Consider the following 17,363-nt stretch of genomic DNA (forward strand, 5'->3'; position numbering starts at 1 on the left):
TTATCCTACTGAGCCATCTCCCCGGCCCTTCTATTGCTTTTTTTTTTCTTCCCCCTTCGGAACTGGTGATTGAACTCAGGCCCTTGCGCTTGCCAGGGAAGCGCTTATTCCACTGAGCCATCTCCCTGGCCCTGATTTATTTATTTTATTTATTTATTTATTTTTTAAAGATCAGTTTCAGTTCGAGGCCAGCCTGGACTAAATAGTTAGGCCAACTCAAAAACAACAAAACCCCCCAAGTCAGTTTTTTTTTTTTTTTTTTTTAATGGAACCTGGGGATTGAAGTCCAAATCAGTTTTGTTGCTTTTTTGTTATTGTTCTTATCCATTGTTTGTTTATTAATTGCTGCTTTTAATTTTGATTTATTTATTTTTTTTAGTTATTTTTTTCTCTTTTTATGGTGGACACTTAAGTCATTAATTTTATTTTTTATTAAAAATATGAAAAAAATGTGTTGCTTGAGATAGGGTCTTTCAATGTAGGCCAAACACATAGCAATTCTGCCTCAGCATCTTGAGTACTGGGGCCCACCATACCCAGCCAAGTCACGGATTTCAGACTTCTCTGGTACAAGCATTTGTGTATTGCCTAGAGAACTGTGTCCCAGCCTTGTGCAATACCCAGGGTCAGGAGACCTGGGTGACAGGTCACACTCAGGGGCTAGAGGTCAGGTTTGCATGAGCCACTCAGTAGCTGTGGGACCTGGGGCTTAGGCTGTCTCAGCCTTATGGTCTTCGCTTGTGTAATGGAACCAGGACTTTTCTCTGGTGGCCAGGCGGTAGCTGCTGAGTCTGAAGGGCGTTGGCCACCTGGGGCCACATGGCCCACATGAGAGGTGCGTGTCACACACTTGGGTGATGGTGGCTTCTGTCTTTCAGATCTGGACGCAGCATGTACACACCCATCCCGCCCAGGTAGGTAGCGTGCCCGCCCCTCCCACACCTGACTGGGCCGCCCCACTGGCTCTGACCCCAGTCCTCCGTTCTCCCCACAGCGCTTCCCCATTCTCAGCCTCCGTGCAGGCTCCCGGCCTGCACATATGGCGCGTGGAGAAGCTGAAGCCCGTGCCTGTGGCCCCCGAAAACCAGGGCGTCTTCTTCTCGGGGGACTCCTACCTGGTGCTGCACAATGGCCCGGAAGAGCTCTCACACCTGCACCTGTGGATAGGTAAGGGTGGGTGCATTCCTGAGCAGCATGCCTGTGGGGTCTCAAGGGTCTCACCTGCAACTTCCCTCCTGTCACAGGCCAGCAGTCCTCTCGCGATGAGCAGGGTGCCTGCGCCGTGCTGGCCGTGCACCTCAACACCCTACTAGGGGAGCGGCCTGTGCAGCACCGCGAGGTGCAGGGCAACGAGTCTGACCTCTTCATGAGCTACTTCCCGCGAGGCATCAAGTACCAGGTGAGAGCCGCCCAGCACCCACCCTGCCCCCTGCTTGGTGTCCTGTGGTCGGATGTCCAGAGTGCCCTTGGAGCTGGGGCCCTTTCTGCAGCCCCCCAGTGGAAAGGGATGCAGCCCCATTAAGGCCCGCCTTCTGGCTGCAGGAAGGTGGCGTGGATTCCGCGTTCCATAAGACCTCGCCAGGGACCGCCCCCGCTGCCATCAAGAAACTCTACCAAGTGAAGGGGAAGAAAAACATCCGGGCCACTGAGCGGGCGCTGACCTGGGACAGCTTCAACACCGGGGACTGCTTCATCCTGGACCTCGGCCAGGTGCACAGAAACCTAAAATACTATCTTTACATGTAAACCTTTCTTTCTTTCTTTCTTTCTTTCTTTCTTTCTTTCTTTCTTTCTTCTTTCTGTTCCTTTTTTTTAGATGGATCTTGTTAAATTACTGAGTTGTCCAGGTTAGGCTTGAACTTGCCGTCCTCCTGCCTCAGCCTCCCAGAGTACTCAGATTATACGTGTGTACCACCATGCCTGAACATCCCCACCCCGTCCTTTTTCCAGTTTTAAATTTTGAGGCAAGGTCTCACTAAATCACAAACCCCATAAAGATTACAGACAGGTTTTGCTAGATGGCTTATAACACCTACAACAGGGGCCGGGGAGATGGCTCAGTAGAATAAGTGCTTGCCGGGCAAGCCTGAGTTCAATCCCTGGTTCCGCAAAAAAAAAAAGCCTACAACAAAATGAACGCTGTGTGAATAGTTGCCCTGTTTTGCCTAGGGAATAATGGCAAGAAAACAATGTTTAGTAGAGATACAGTTTTTTCTGACTTTTTTTTTTTTTTCCTGAGACAGAGTTTTGCTATGTAGTTCAACCTGGCCTCAAACTTGTGGTGCTTCTCCGGATGCCTCAGCCTCTTCCATGCTGGGATTATAGGCATGCACCACCACACTTGGCTTTCTCCTGAATGTTTTTGATTTTCAGTTAGTTGACTCTGGTGGAGCACACAAATGAAGAGGGTTGACTGTCAGGACAGAATCCAGCCCCCCAAATCCAGCTGTTGCCTCTAAGGCTCTGGAGCTCACCTCCCCCTTCTCTTGGAAGCTTTTGTGGCTGCAAGTTAGCTGTTTGCCACACATGTCACTAGCTGATGCGCTTACCCACTCATTCTGTGACCCTAATGCTCTCTGAGGCAGCACACAGAGGCAGCCAGGGTGGGCCAATCTCTTGCTGTCACCCATAGCAGGGTGTGACAGGGGCATCAGCAGACAGGGGACACTCAGGGTAGGGGGTGTTTGCCCGAAGCTGAAGCCAGGTGTCCCAGAACCTCGGGGGGGGGGCGGTCATATAGCTGAGGGGACAGGGTCAGGATGCAGACAAGGATGGAGACCAGAATGTGAACAGCCCTGGGTGTGGGACAGGAGCAGTGGGGCAGTTTGGCTATGGATGTGAGAGCCGGTTCGTGAGGATGCTGAATGTTTCCCAAGTCTTGATGAAGGTTTGCAGCTAGAAGGTGAATTCAGGAGCAGTTGGTAGAGAGGACTCCATGTGGTGGAGGAGGAGGGTGAAATGGCTCACGACTGCACTGCCCTTGGCAGTCAGGAGAGATGGGAGGGAGACACTGCACTCTGCCTGTGTGGCATTCACTCACCCATCCATTCATTCACTTGCCCATTCACCCATCCATTCATCATTCAATCACTCGCCCGTCCATTTATTCACTCATTCACCCGCTCACCCATTGTTCGTTCATTCATTCATTCACTTACTCATTCACCCATCCATTCATTTACATATTTACTCATTCACGTATTCACTCATTCATTCATCACTCATTCATTCACTCACCCACTCACCCATTCATCCAGTCTTTCATTCAGTGTGTATTTCTTTGGTCAAACTTGTTCCAGCTTTGTTTTAGCAGTGATTATATAACAGTGACCAAAATAAAACTAAAACTTCCTGCACTGCAGCTTAGTTTTGAGAAAGAGGAACTAGACTACTTTTGTGTTATTGGGGGATGAACCCAGGTGTTTGCACTGAGCTATAAACTCCCAGCTATTTGAAAAAAAAATTTCAGATAGATTCACTCTAAATTGCTAACCATACTTGCGATCTTTCTGCCTCAGGCTCCTAAAATACTAGAATAACAGGCATGCACCATGCCCAGCTGAGGTAGGTTTTAAATATAAGCAATAAGCAGTGTAGATTTTTTAAAACAAGACAAGCCAGGTGTGATGGCAAATGTCTGAAACCCCAGGACTTTGGAGGCCCAGCCATGAGTTTGGGGCCAGCCAGGACTACATTGGGAATTCAGGACCAGCCTAAACTACATAGTGAGACCCTGTTTCAAGCAAAAACAGACCAAAACAAAATGGAATGAGGTGGCAGGTAGGCAGGAAGTGCCCTGAGAGCGCTGTCACCGCCCTTCTCAAAGGTCTCTCCTCTCTGCTCTGCCTTTTTCTTTTTAAATTTTATGTATTTAGTACAGGGTCTACAGGGCCTCACTGCACAGATCTGACTCGTAGTGATCCTGTTTTCAGCCTCCCAAGCACTGGGATTACAGGTGTACACCATCACGCCCAGTCTCAGTCGCCATCCCAGCGCTCCCTGGGGGTGGGGCCAGCATGGCTTGTGGTGCCAGGATTGAACCCCACTCTCTGCGTCTGCCTAAGCAGGCACTTTAGTCTGCTGAGCTATCTGGCCAACCCTGCTCTGCCTTTTTGACTGCCCTGATTTGGAGAAAGCAAGGGGCAGAGAGGGCCCTTCTTTCCCCTGAGCTAGGTAGGGCAGGGCCTGGAGAGCTAGCCCTGACCAGATGTCCTGCTCCCTGCAGAACATCTTCGCCTGGTGTGGGGGAAAGTCCAACATCCTGGAGCGCAACAAGGCGCGGGATCTGGCCCTGGCCATCCGGGACAGTGAGCGGCAGGGCAAGGCCCAGGTGGAGATCGTCACCGACGGGGAGGAGCCCAGCGAGATGATCCAGGTTGGGGCCTAGGGAGGAGGGCTGGGAGCATCTGCTTCTGAGAAAGCCCAGGAGGGGCAGTGATGGGCTGGAGAGAGGGGAGGCAGGGCCTCTGGGACTCTGCTCAGCCTGTGGCCAGCTTGCAGGGTACCTAGGTGGACAGACAGTGTGGTCCTCTGGAGTGGGTGGCCCTGGGAGCAGTGGCTTTTGGGGGCAGGAATCACAGCACACCCAGGCTGCCCCGTCGCTGCAGGTTCTGGGCCCCAAGCCTGCGCTGAAGGAAGGCAACCCTGAGGAGGACCTCAGAGCTGACCAGACCAACGCTCAGGCTGCAGCTCTGTACAAGGTGGGTGCTGGACCAGCTAGGGGTGGGCACTCCCCAAGGCAGCTGGGGGTCCCAGGCTGAGGAGACCTTGGGAGGCGGGGAGGCATATGCAAGGCTAGAGAAGACTGAGGTAGGGGTATCAGTGGCCTTTCTGAAAGAGATAACACCACTTGTTCGTTGAAGCCACCACTGAGCTTTACTCCTGTGGAGTTCTGTCTGTGTGTTTGTAGGTTGAAACTGCTCACTTCCAAACGTACCAGGCTTGGGCCAGGGTTGCAGGTGGAGGCAGAGTGCAGCAGGCTCCTTGCTGGGCCGAGGTGGCAGGGGAGGCTGGCGTGGGGCTCAGATCCAGCTTTGTGCCGCCTCCCCAGGTCTCCGATGCAACTGGACAGATGCACCTCACCAAGGTGGCCGACTCCAGCCCCTTTGGCTCTGACCTGCTGATACCCGATGACTGCTTTGTGTTGGACAACGGGCTCTGTGGCAAGATCTACATCTGGAAGGGTAGGTGGGCTCCCTGCACCAGGCTGTGGTCTCTGAAGATCCTGCCTGTCTGATGGTGGTCTCTCTGTTGTCGCCACCCTGAAGTCCCAAAAGCACAGCCAGCCTCCAAGTGTCTGGGGCCTGCTCCAACACACAACCCTACCCACCCTTACCCCCACTTTCTGTTTGCTGGGTCTGCGGTGGGGCTGAGCTTGTGCCTATGGCACCAGCTCCCCATGGGTGCCCTGTGGGGTTCCAGGACCACAGTTTGAGAACCACTGGCCTAGCCCAGTCCTGGGCCTTTAGGGCTCTGGGACTCTTGATCCTGGGATTCTGCCTCCCAGGAGTGACAGGGTTAGATTTTAGGTAAAATCACTTTATGCAGCAGGTAGTAGACTCGTAGAACTTGTTTTTCTAAGAGATTATATCAGCAAGAAAGAGAAATGCTGTTTTGCAGAAAGCCTGTCTGGTTCACTTAGACCACGGAAAATGTTGTAACCACATTTAGAGCCTGTGCAATCTTGGGAGCCTGGTCACTTTTCCCTCATTGCCCTTCTTTTCTTTTTCTTTTAAAATGTATTTGATATAGGGTCTTGCTGTGCAGCTCGGACTCTAGTGATCTTCCTGTTTCAGCCTCCCTAGTGCTAGGATTACAGGTGTACACCATCGCACCCTCTGATCTGGGTGGCTGGCTCAGTGAGCCTGGGGGCAGGGCCTAAGCAAGCGCTTAGTCCACTGAGTTATGTCGCCGAACCATTCTGTTTTCTCTCCTTCCTTCCTTTCTTCCTTCCTTCCTTCCTTTGCACCTAGTTTGATTGGCTTATCTTGCCAGGTTAGAAATTCTCAAAGGCAGGAACAGTGTTTACATGAGAGGCTTGATGAAGTAGCATTTGCTCAATAAATAGTTGTGCAGTGCACCTAGCTGGCCCCGGAACCTCTGGGTGCGCCGTGTCGTCCACCGAAACTGGACATGGTGGTGCATACCTGTAATCCCAGTGCTGAGGAGGCTGAGACAGGAGAATCACTATGAGTCCAAGCTGCATAGCCATACCCTGAACCAAATAAATAAATAAATAAATAAATAAATAAGAAAAAACACTGTTAAATAGCTGTACAGTAAATGGAAGCTAAGAAACAACCAGCTCCCAGCCTGGTCAGGCAAGGTGAGATGCTGTGTCTAGGGCCAGCTGCACTCAGGCAGGTCACACCCAGGTGTCCTGACCAGTGGGGACAGGACAAAGGGGAACTTGGAGAGACATCTGTGGAGGGGCTGAACTCCATGGAACCGAGGGTTCCCGCAGGCCCACCGGAGCATCTCCAACCCCAAGCAAGAAGGTGTTACAGAACGAGAAACCAGAGGAGAAACAAGACACAGGAGGCCAGGGAGAGAAGTGCCTGTGAGTAGGGGTGCAGCGACCACCTCACAGTGGAAGGACAGTTGTCTGATTTGAGACAGGGTCTCACTGTATAACCAGGCGGGCCTTGAACTTGTGGCGATCCTCCTGCCTCAGCCCCTAGTACTGGGATCACAGCTGTGTGCCACCACAGCTGGCGCGTTTTGGTTACCTCAGAGTTACTGGGATTTTGATAGCTGGCCAGAAAGCAGCCAGCACTCCTGGCAGTTTCCATGGGAGAATGCCTTCTGCTGGAGCAATTTCATTACTGTGGAAGTGGATGCGTTCTCCACAGGCTTGTTTTGTTTTGAGTGCTGGGGGAGGGGGGGAACCCAGGGCCTTTAAACTGAGCTACAACTCAGGTGCTTGTGCTTGCCAGGCAAGCACTTATTCTACTGAGCTATCTCCCAGGCCCCTCCTAGCCCTTTTTTGAGACAGGGTCTCACTGTGTTGTCCAGTCTGGGCTTGAATTTGAGATCCCCCTGAATCAGCCTCCCAGATGCTGGAATTTACAGGTCTGTGCCATGATAGCGGCTGAGCTTCATTTTTAGAAGCAGCGCACTGGCACAGCCATTAGGCCAGTGCAGGCTGCTGGCACTGGGAGTCAGTCAGCTCACCTCTGTTAGAAACCGTCTGTCCTGCTTTGTGTTACAAGAGAGGCCGGCAAACAGTATGGCAGACGGGGGTGAGGGGGTGGAGGACGGGTCTTTGGTCTTAGTTTGAAGTGCAGGAGAAAACTCATTATTAAAAAAAAAAAAAAAGGAGTAGGGGAGCTTGCTCAGTGGCATAAGTGCCTGCCTGGAGAGCACAAGGTCCTGAGTTTGATCCCTAGAACCACCAGAAAAGAAAAAGAACACCCATTTTTTGCTGAAAACATCTCTGAGGCCTGGTCAGAGCAGAAGGTGCTTGTGGATTTCGTGGCACTGGGGCCAGAGCCCAGGGTCTCCTGCCTGCAGGGCAAGCCCTCTGCCACAGTGCGCACCCAGCTGCAGAGCCGAAGGTTCTGATCAGATCGGGCAAAAGAGAAGTTTGCATTTAGCTTCAAGCTGCCAATTTGGAAGAAGTTTGGGGGGCCAACTTCATCCTCCCAAGCTCATTAGCTTCACAGTTGTTCAAGTTGCCAGCTACTCTGTGGCAAGTTCAAGCACTGGGCATGGTAGTGCCGGCATAATCCCAGTACTCTAGGAGGCCGAGGCAGGAGGACTACATATTGCTGCCCGACTCGGGCAATTTAGCAACTTAGTGAGATCTTGTCTCAAAATAAAACAGCACTGGAGATGTTACTCAGAGTGAAGGCCCTGGGTTCAATCCCCCAAAGTGGGGGTAGAGTTTAAGAAAAATGGGATGAAGGCTGAAGAGGGGCTCGACTTTTTTGAAACCTACCCTGCCTGTGTTCCAGGACGAAAAGCTAATGAAAAGGAGCGACAAGCGGCCCTCCAAGTGGCCGAGGACTTCATCTCCCGCATGCAGTATGCATCGAACACTCAGGTGAGGAGACGCCCCGGTCCACAGCCCCACTCCCGGGCCCGTCCTGTGGCCTCCATGCCTTGCAGATGGACAAAAGGGTGGGAGAGCTATGGACACTGGGGAACAGTGAGGCCCCCTGCTTACACCTACTCTGTAGGAAGGCCCCTCCCAATCCTTCAATATTTAAAAGCTCTTATTTTCTTTCTCTTTTTTGGGTTTCTTGGAGACAGGGTCTTGCTATGTAGCTCAGGTTGGCCTTGAACTCACTATGTAGCCCAGGCTGGCTTCAAGTTTGTGGTGCTTCTCCTGCCTCAGCCTCCTGAGTGCTGAGATTATAGTGTGTGCCATGAAGCCCTCCCTGAGTTTGGGAGCTATCCTTGAGCCCTAAAAGCTAGGTGTTCCTTTTTTCTTTTTTCTTTTTTTTTTTTTTTTTTTGGTCTTTCTGAGACAGGGCCTTGCTATGCAGTTCAGGCTGGCCTTGAGCTCACTTTGTAGCCCAGGCTGGTCTCCAACTGTACAGATTCTCCTGCCTCAGACTTCTGAGTGCTGGGATCACAGGTGTGTACCACCATGCCCAGGTAGGTGTGCTTTTGAATGACTTAGGTGGCTTGTGCTCGTCTGGGCCACTCTTCCTGGCTGCTGCTTCCTCTAGCTCCAGCAGGCTGGCTGCTAAGTCCTTCCTACATGGCTCATCTGCAGTCAACGGTAGCATCAAAGTATGTACCCAAGGTTTTTTGTTTTTTTTTTATCTTTTTGAGACAGGGTCTCCCTATGCAGTTCAGGCTGGCCTTGAGTTCACTTTGTAGCTTGTAGCCCAGGCTGGTCTTGAACTTTCAATGCTTCTGCTTCAACTTTCGAGGGCTGGGATTACAGGTATGCTCCACCATGCCTTGCTTACTCAAGGTTTTTGTTTGTTTGCTTTTGAGACAGGGTCTTGCTGTGTAGTTCAGGCTGGCCTTGAACTCCTGTCAGTCTTTCTGCTTCACCCTCCTGACTGCTGTGATTATAGGTGTGTGCTGTCAGGCCTGCCTGTGCCCAAGTCTGAAAGCAACCCGTTTCCTCAGCCTGTGTCACTGTCACTTTGTGTCCCCTCCCTTGGCCCAGATGCATGCAGACTCTGGCTTGGTGCCCGGTACCTCTCACCAGCCAGGCAGGGGTGACACCTTTGTGAACCAGACCTCTCGCCCTGTCCTGCAGGTGGAGATCCTTCCCCAGGGCCGAGAGAGTCCCATCTTCAAGCAATTCTTCAAGGACTGGAAGTGACCCGCCCCGCGCTCCTGCCTGTGCCTCCACCCACTCTCTGCCTCCCGATACCCAGCCAGTGTGCAATAAAGGAAACAAGCACCTTCCCAGCTCTGCTCCAGTCCCTGTCACCCTGCTCCTCCCTACCCAGGGGGCTGAGGCCCAGCAGAGCTAGCACTGGCCTTGCAAGCCTGAGGCAAAGGGAGCCGAGTCCCTGGGCCAGTAGGTATTGCTGGGCACTTCAGGGCTGGCCAGTGCCAGGCTTGGGGTCGCTTGTGTCCTGGAGTTCAGTTCAGCCTCACAGTCCTGGAAGGACAGTTGTGGTTGTGGGCTCAGGACACGTCTCCATCCAAGCAGGCCTTTCCTCGGGCCTCAGAGGCCCCAGGAGGCAGCTTCCAGTGAGTTTGGGGCACAGCTCAGTGGGATAGCAGGGAAATATGGTGAATGGTTCAGGTTTAAAGTCACATTGCTGGGGGCTGCCAAGACAGCTCAGCGGTCTAAAGCACCTGCTTAGGCACACTGCTCACTGGGGAGATAGTGTGGCAGTCTAAGTGCCTGCCTGGCAAGTGCAAGGACCGGGGATAAAGCTCAGTGGCGTAGGTGCCAGCCTGCAAGCGCAGGGTCCCGAGGGAGGCACGTTGCTGCGGAACCCATCAGTCTTCCCCCTTGCTTTGAACACACTTAGCCCGGCCTTCTTGCCACTTTCTGGAGCAGTTCTGAAAGTGCTCCTTCGTGAGTGTGTTCAGCTGCAACAGTCCTGCCTCCATGTCCCGGACTGACTCAAAACATTTACTTTTCATGCTCGTTTTGACTTAAAGGAGCCAGAAGTCATGCAGTGCCAGACCCAGTAACAAGAACACTATGTTTTTTTTGAGGCTGCCTTTCTGCTGAATTGTGCGTGGCAGGAGCATTCACTATGTTTTTGATTCAAATTATAAAGACATGAGGGGATTTGAGGAGCTGCTCACCATTTGAGGGTGGTGTGGCGGCACACGCCTGTAGTCCTAGCACTGAGGAGGCACAGGCAGGAGGATTCCGTTTAAGTTTGAGGCCAACCTGGACTACACAGTGAGACCCTGTCTCAAAAACCAACAGAAAGCCACAAGAACAATAGCAAGAAAAGAAAAAAATAATTGACGCACGAGTTATTTCTGAAGATTAATGGCAATGTCTTTTACTGTAATACATTTAAAAAATTTTAAAATATGTACCTGTTCTTGATCATACCTACATGACGTCCTGGGGGGACCTGCAGGGTGACCCTGCAGACAGAAGTTGGGGTATTCCCTTGTGCACTACAGTGACCATTTATCACCCTGCCTCCAGTGAGGACAGCAGAGCTGAGATGCCCAGAACCATGTGGGCAAACCCAGCATGGATGCCACACCAGCCAAGAGCCAGGGCCACAGCCCTCCTGGGAACAGGAGCAGGGGCGGCTTTGCCTGGTCTAAGCAGGTTCTGGGACGAAGACAACACTTGCGACCTTTCACTACAATTCTTTTATTCTAAGACTGCTGGGGTGCAGCAAATTTTCCCTTCCCTCACCCAGGCTGGAAAACACCCTCAGGGGACCCAGCACCCTCCACCGCTGAAGCCCCAGATGTGGGCGGCTGGTGGGGGTCCCGGGGGTGGGGGTACCCAGCTCTGGGCCTAATTCTGCACCCTAACCCTGGAGGGATTACAGGAGACGAGGGCCCAGCCTTCCCCAGGCTGTGCTGCCCCCTGCTGGCCGCGGCTGTAGTTACACTATTTCCTCTTCAAATTCCAACCACAGACACCAGGGGCCTGAGGATTCCTGGGGACTTGGGATCCTGGCTGCTTCTACTTGGGAATCTCCCTCCGAGTGGAATGTACAAGTGTCCAGATAGGGCTGCCAGCCCAGTCCCTCTGCGATCCCCGCAGCCCTGCTGGGGACGAGACCAGACACTGGTTGGTCCCTCGGCGGCAGGGCAAGCTCTGCTCTGGCCGCAGCCGGTGCGGAGGGTTCCAGCGCCCAGTGCCCGCGTGCGCCTCTTCCAGCCGGGCCCAGGAGCGCCACCCAGAGGCCCTGCGGCCCAGCCACTAGTAGGTCCTGTGTGTCAATCCACAGCATCACTCAGAGGAGCTCCGAGTCTTCTAAGGTGTGAGGCTGCAGCTCACATACGCCCGTGAAGGCCAGGTCCTTGGCGCGAGGGCCGTCGGGCCCAGGGCACTGCTGTGGTCCCAGCAAGGAGGCCTGTCCCTTTGACACCTGGGCCAGGTACACCTCCAGGGTCTTAAGCAACCGCCGGGGATTCTTCTTGGCCCATACTTCCAAGTCTGGAACAGAGGAGGGGCATGAGGCTTAGGGAGCTCGGCACAGCTCCGTGGCCAGGGCCTCAAGCCCAGCAGCTCCAGGGAGCCCCGTCCCCTGTGGCGCGACAGAGGCACCGGGGTCACCGAGTGTGGAGAGCACACCGGACAGGAGCCTGAAAATACGCATTACCCTGCCTGCGGTCAATCCCAGCTCTGACGAGTCCTTCCAACTGCTGCAGCGTCCAGGCTTTTTTTTAAAACTATTTCCTAGCGCCCCCCCCCCCTTTTTTTCTTTTGCGGTATCCGGGTTCAAACTGGGATCTTGCTCTTGCCAGGTAGGCGCAATCTCCCTGGCCCGGGGCCGGGGGTCGGGGGAGATGGCTCAGTGGAATAAGCACTTCCCCGGCAAGCGGAAGGGGGTGGGCTCACGGATGCACTTGGGAGAGGACACTGCGGGCTCTGGCTCCGGGCCTGGACACTCAGGGGCACAACGAACCTTTGAGGACAAAGCCTGCGTCAGAGATGGTCTTCTGCTGGGTCCTCCAGACGTGTGCGAGGCGGAGGAAAGTGGCAGCGTAGAAGCTGTTCACCACGGGGATGACCTTCTGCTGCCGGTTACACTCCCTGCGGGAAGGGGGCTGCCTGCTCAGCCTCTGACACCCATTGCCCACCCGCCCATCCCATACCAGCTCTGGCCAGAAGCCACCACCATTAGCCCGGCCACCTGCCTGGAAGCTGGGTCAGTAGGAGGAGGGGAGATGGGGCGCAAGACGGACATGGGACTCCACCCAGGCCCAAGGGAGCTGTCAGGGAACAGAATGGAGGGTAAGGCAGGGTCTCCCTTGAACTCACCTGGAGAGACACTCCTCCCTCAAGGCCTGGATGGCCATGCGCGTGATATTCACAGACATCAGGCAGAAAGGGAATTGCTGGAAGGGAGCGCCAGCAGGTCAGCGGCCAGCTGTGCTCCGCTGCTTGCAGGCTTCAGGAGCCTGGTGGCCCACCGGCATCGCAGCTGTGTGGCAGCAGCTGGCACCCTGGTGCTTGTATTTAGTTTTCAACCCTCTTCCTACGGATGATGAAGCTGACGCTGAGACCCTACGCAGCTTTGCTGGGGCAGGGACTGCGAAGCCGACCAAGGCCCCCTGCCCTGTAGCATGCATCCCTTCAGTGTACCACCTTAGCCTTCCTGGGCTCCCACCAGCTCCCCACCCCCCACTGCCCACATAGCTGAATATGACAGGAGGGCCACTCCGTTCTCAAGCTGCATAGGCTTTTTTTCTTTTGTATGGGTCTACAGGGTCTCACTATGCAGACTGAACTCGTAGTGGTCTGCCTGTGTTCAGCCTCCCAAGAGCTGGGATAGTAGGCACACGCCATCACACCCAGTCTCAATCGCTGTCTCAGCGGGCCCTGGGGGGACTGAACCCTGGTTCCCACGTCTGCCTAAACAGGCGCTTTAATCCGCTATTTGGCCAACCCTCTTTTCTGTTTAAGACAGGATCTCTACGTAGCCCAGGCTAGCCTGGAACTTGTGATCCTCCTGCCTGTGTCCGGAGTGCTGGAGTTCACAGGGGTTCACCGCCACCTCCAACCTCCACAGGTTTTTCATTTCTGCTCCCTTCTCTGGACTTTCGATTATCTGGCTGTTCATCCAAAAGCAGCCAGGAGAGGTGCGAGGAGGTAGGAAGGCCCCATTGCTGGTGCCGCCTGAGGCCCCAGAGCCATCTGTGCGGGACACCAGCCTGGGTGCGTCACCACATTCATGCTCTATTTCAGAGAATAAGTTTCTACCTACCACTGAATAACAGTAAAACAAAACAAGCACAACTTCTAAATGAACAGGGCCTCTGCCCAGGGAACAGTTTATTTCCCTGTAGCACATACATGCCTGTGAGAGGGGGCCGTGCAGTCCTCAGGACAGAAACAAGCTGAGGAGACAGCTCAGCTACACTCTGCCCCAGCACCACGCTGGGCAGCATTGTAGAGACTGGCCACCAGCCGCTGTTCGTGCACAAATTAAGTGAAACATTAGGAAGGGTCCAGCTCCTCACTGCACCTGTTTTGTGCTTCTGTTTAAAATTTCTTTTCTGGGGGCCAGCCAGATAGCTCAGCAGATTAAAGCGCCTGCTTAGGCAGCTGCAGGGACCAGGGTTTGATCCCAGCGTGCTGTGCCGGCCCTGCCCCCCGGCATGCTGAGACAGCAACTGAGACTGGGCGTGGTGGCGCACGCCTATAATCCCAGTGCTTGGGAGGCTGAAAACAGGAGAATCACTACAAGTCTACAGGGTCTCACTACACAGATCAGATCATGCAGTGAGACCCTGTACTAAATACATTAAAAAATAATAAAAAAAGTTAAAAAAAATTTCTTTTCCGTGCTCAGCATCACACACATGGTAGCTGCCACACCGCACAGCACACTCCTGACACGCACGACTCCATGGCTGCTGGCGGCTCCGACTGCATGATGCTGGACCACAGACACCTGCGACACCCACTCCAGAGCCCAGCCTGGCTGTGTGTCCTAGGGAAGGCTGCCATCTTTCTAACACTTGACGTTTCCACCTCTCAGCATGAAAAAGGACAGCGGCTTGGAGTGTTGTGCTGAAGAGAGTTAATACAGCAGGCCCAAACCGCTGCCCTCGTGAAGCCTGCTCCCACAGCCGGCATCTGCGAACTTGATTTTTACTATTTGTGGTACAGATGATTGAATTGGGGCTTTGTACTGAGCTATATCTCCAGCCCTTTTTTCTCTCAGGACAGGATCTTACGAAGTCACTCAGGCTGGTTTCAAACTTGAAATTCTCCTGCCTCAGCCTCCCAGATTTCCCCAATTCTGGAATCTGGGCCTATGCTAGGGAGATGGTGCCTCCCTGACACGTTCGGGGGAACCCTGCGCACAGGGTCTCCAGTGAGCTTCACTGCCTGGCAAGGCTGTGCATGTGGCACACAATTCAATGCTGGAGAAGTACAGAACTCAGAAGGGGCAGGAGCATCTGAGTGACAAGCACAGGAGCGCAGCGCTGACCCCAGGGGCGAGGCCGCCTGGACAGCACAGGGCTTCCGGCATCCCCACTGCCTCTGCTCGAGCCGCGCGACCTTGTGTGGTGCTCGTCACCATGTGGGGAGCTCTGTGGGTAGTCTCAGGCCAACGCCAGTGCCACACTGGGTGGCGTGGTCCCTAATTATGAGCAGAGCTATGACACAGCTCTGTTGTCTACGTCCCCTTCCTGTCCACACCATAGTCACTGAGAATGTTAGTGTCACGCAGACAGACGCCCACGTCTTCTCCTGGCTGACAAGGGAACAGTGCAGTCAGCAGCACCGAGGCCTTATCTGTTCGCTTTGGATCAGATACCTGGCCTGAGATCGCCCCCCTCGCTTTCAGTGTAGACATAAATTTGGGAACAGGAACAGGTGGCAACACAATGAAGGATCTAAACTTCAGTTCATCTACTCTCAGAAATATTCTCAGAAATCTTATTTAAAAAGCAGTGAGGGCTAGCAAGATAGCGCAGTAGAATAAGCACCTGCTTTGTCAAGTGTAGGGACCAGGGTTCGATGCCCAGTCCCCCATGCTGGGCGGACCTGCCCCCAGGGTGTGCTGAGCTGCCAAATGAGTCCAGGCATGGGGACATCCCAGCAATGGGGAGGCTGAAAACAGGAAGATCACTACAAGTCTGAGCTGCATAGTGAGACCCTGTATCAAATATATAAAATGAAAAATAATTAGAAATGGAAAGAGCAGTAAAAGGCCTTGGGAGATGGCTCAGTAGCATAAGCGCCAAAAACAAATGAGCAAACCAACCCAAGCGATCAAGGTCAACATTGCTAGAGTAAGACGCTCTGACCCTTGTGCGCCAGGGAAGGCATGTGCTTCTGCAGTGCTCCTGCCAAAAACCCACGACCGCTACCTAATCTTGGAAAACCAGGAGACAAAACCAGCTGTGAGACATTCTATGAGTGAACTGAACAGTGCTCTAATGTGTCAGAAAAGGTCATAAAAGACAAGGAAGAACTCAAAGGCTGCGAGGACACAAAGCAAGTGCAACAGGTGCAGACGAATATGTAAGAGATGAGATCGGAGCAGAGGCTGCAGCTTAGTGAACAGCTGGCTTGACAACTGTCCTGCGACTGTGCGAGATCATTATCAGGACAGGCGGAGCGGGGGGCCCGTGGGAACGCTCTGTACTCCTTCTGCACCTCTTCTGTAAGTCTGTGTCATTTCAAAATAAAATGTTAAGCTGGGCATGGTGACACATGGGCATAATTCTAGCACTCGGGGAGGCTGAGGCAAGAGGACTACAAGTTTGAGCCCAACCTGGGAAACTAAGTGATTTAGCAAGATTTGGTCTCAAAATAAAAAGTAAAAAGGGCTGGGAATATAGCTCATTGTGAAGGCCTTGGACTTTTTTTAAATGTGTGTGTGTGTGTGTGTGTGTGTGTGTGTGTGTGTGTCCAGCTCAGTCCACCAGGGGGCGGGGCTGGCTGGCATGTGGTGCTGGGGGATTGAACTAAAGCTTCTAAGTAGGTGCTTTAGACCACTGAGCCATCTCACTAGCCCCAAACATTTACTCAGTGGATTTTTTTTTTTTTTTTTTTTTTTTTTTTTTTTTTGTGGCAGAACAGGGGATTGAACTCAGGCCCTTGTAATTGCCAGGCAAGTGCTTATTCTACTGAGCCATCTCCCTGGCCTAGGCCTTGGACTTAATCCTCAGTACAAAAAGAAAAAAAAAAAAAAAAGTATCCCCAACTCCTCAGGAGGCTGAGGCAGGAAGATCACAAATTCAAGGCCAGTCTGGACAACTCTGTGAGTGTTGAGAAGAAAACAAAAGAGCTGGTGGGTCGGGGGGCTGAGCTCAGTGGTGAATCACGCTGAGTTGTTTTATTTATTTTGCCTTTTTGAGATAGGGTTTCACTATGTAGTTCAGGTTGGCTTTGAACTCACTCTGCAGCCAAGGCTGCCCTGAGCCATCCTCCTGCCTCAGCCTCCCGAGTGCTGGGATTACAGGTATATGCAACAACACCCGACATATCCTGGATTTTTATGTATTTGGTACAGGGTCTCACTGCGCAGCTTGGACTTGTAGTGATCCTCCTGTTTTCAGTCTCCTCAGTGCTGGGATTGTTGCAGGCAGCCGAGTTAGACAGAAATGTTATAGGCAGTCAGACAGGGCCAGGCCCTCGAAGGAGACAGCACAAAAGACAAGTTACCTTACAACTGTGGGAGGGATGGATGCTTCTGCTGTGAGCCAGACCTAAAGAGCAAACAAATGCTAACCTCCCTAAAGACTGGCATCGGAGCCTGATCATCAACCTGAGGGAGACCAAGAATCATTAATCCAACTACTACTGGATAGCTACCTGATAAAAAGCCTGTTCTACATTCATGCCCGCTTGCTATGTGACACACTTCCCCATTTGGTCCTGGACTTAATTTTACCAGAGCAATGGTGCTTGTAATCCCATTGGCTGACCATAGTTTTGTCCTACCTCCTGTCCACCTAAGCGAGTTCCCATTTTCTCTACCTTCCTCCCGCATAGTTTTACACTATAAAAGTCCCTCGAAGAAACAGCTTCCCGAGGAACAACCTGCTCGGGCCCCCCTCCTGTCCTTCTTTCTCTCAATAAATATATTCAGGGGGAGATGGCTCAGTAGAATAAGCGCTTCCCTGGCAAGTGCAAGGGCCTGAGTTCAATGCCCGGTTCTGCCAATAAAAAATAAATTAAATAGCTGGGGAGATGGCTCAGTGGAATAAGCGCTTCTCTGGCAAGTGCAAGGGCCTGAGTTCAATCCCCGGTTCTGAAAAAAAAAAAAAAA

At 52.8% G+C, this 17,363-nt stretch overlaps 2 protein-coding genes across 8 annotated transcripts in view; one reads left to right on the plus strand and one right to left on the minus strand.

The window, feature by feature from the left end:
* Capg (capping actin protein, gelsolin like) overlaps positions 1-9,375 on the plus strand; it is a 15,565-nt gene extending 6,190 nt beyond the window's left edge. For both annotated transcript variants that reach the window (XM_023702945.1, XM_004642806.2), the window contains exons 2-10: positions 879-914; positions 995-1,167; positions 1,245-1,399; positions 1,543-1,710; positions 4,226-4,375; positions 4,608-4,700; positions 5,051-5,183; positions 7,956-8,044; positions 9,221-9,375. In XM_023702945.1, the coding sequence (XP_023558713.1) occupies positions 892-914; positions 995-1,167; positions 1,245-1,399; positions 1,543-1,710; positions 4,226-4,375; positions 4,608-4,700; positions 5,051-5,183; positions 7,956-8,044; positions 9,221-9,286 (1,050 nt within the window). In that variant the 5' untranslated portion in view covers positions 879-891 and the 3' untranslated portion in view covers positions 9,287-9,375. The remainder of the gene's footprint in view (positions 1-878; positions 915-994; positions 1,168-1,244; positions 1,400-1,542; positions 1,711-4,225; positions 4,376-4,607; positions 4,701-5,050; positions 5,184-7,955; positions 8,045-9,220) is intronic.
* A 1,048-nt stretch (positions 9,376-10,423) lies between these two features.
* Positions 10,424-17,363, minus strand: part of Elmod3 (ELMO domain containing 3) — a 29,173-nt gene continuing 22,233 nt past the window's right edge. For all 6 annotated transcript variants that reach the window (XM_004642808.2, XM_023702956.1, XM_023702958.1 and 3 more), the window contains exons 11-13: positions 12,392-12,468; positions 12,036-12,163; positions 10,424-11,563 (exon numbers count right to left, since the gene is read on the minus strand). In XM_004642808.2, coding sequence (XP_004642865.1) covers positions 11,361-11,563; positions 12,036-12,163; positions 12,392-12,468 — 408 coding nt within the window. In that variant the 3' untranslated portion in view covers positions 10,424-11,360. The remainder of the gene's footprint in view (positions 11,564-12,035; positions 12,164-12,391; positions 12,469-17,363) is intronic.

The sequence above is a fragment of the Octodon degus genome, unplaced genomic scaffold, assembly GCF_000260255.1.
Source record: "Octodon degus isolate 3935 unplaced genomic scaffold, OctDeg1.0 scaffold00162, whole genome shotgun sequence".
In the NCBI taxonomy this organism is placed as follows: Eukaryota; Metazoa; Chordata; class Mammalia; order Rodentia; family Octodontidae; genus Octodon; species Octodon degus.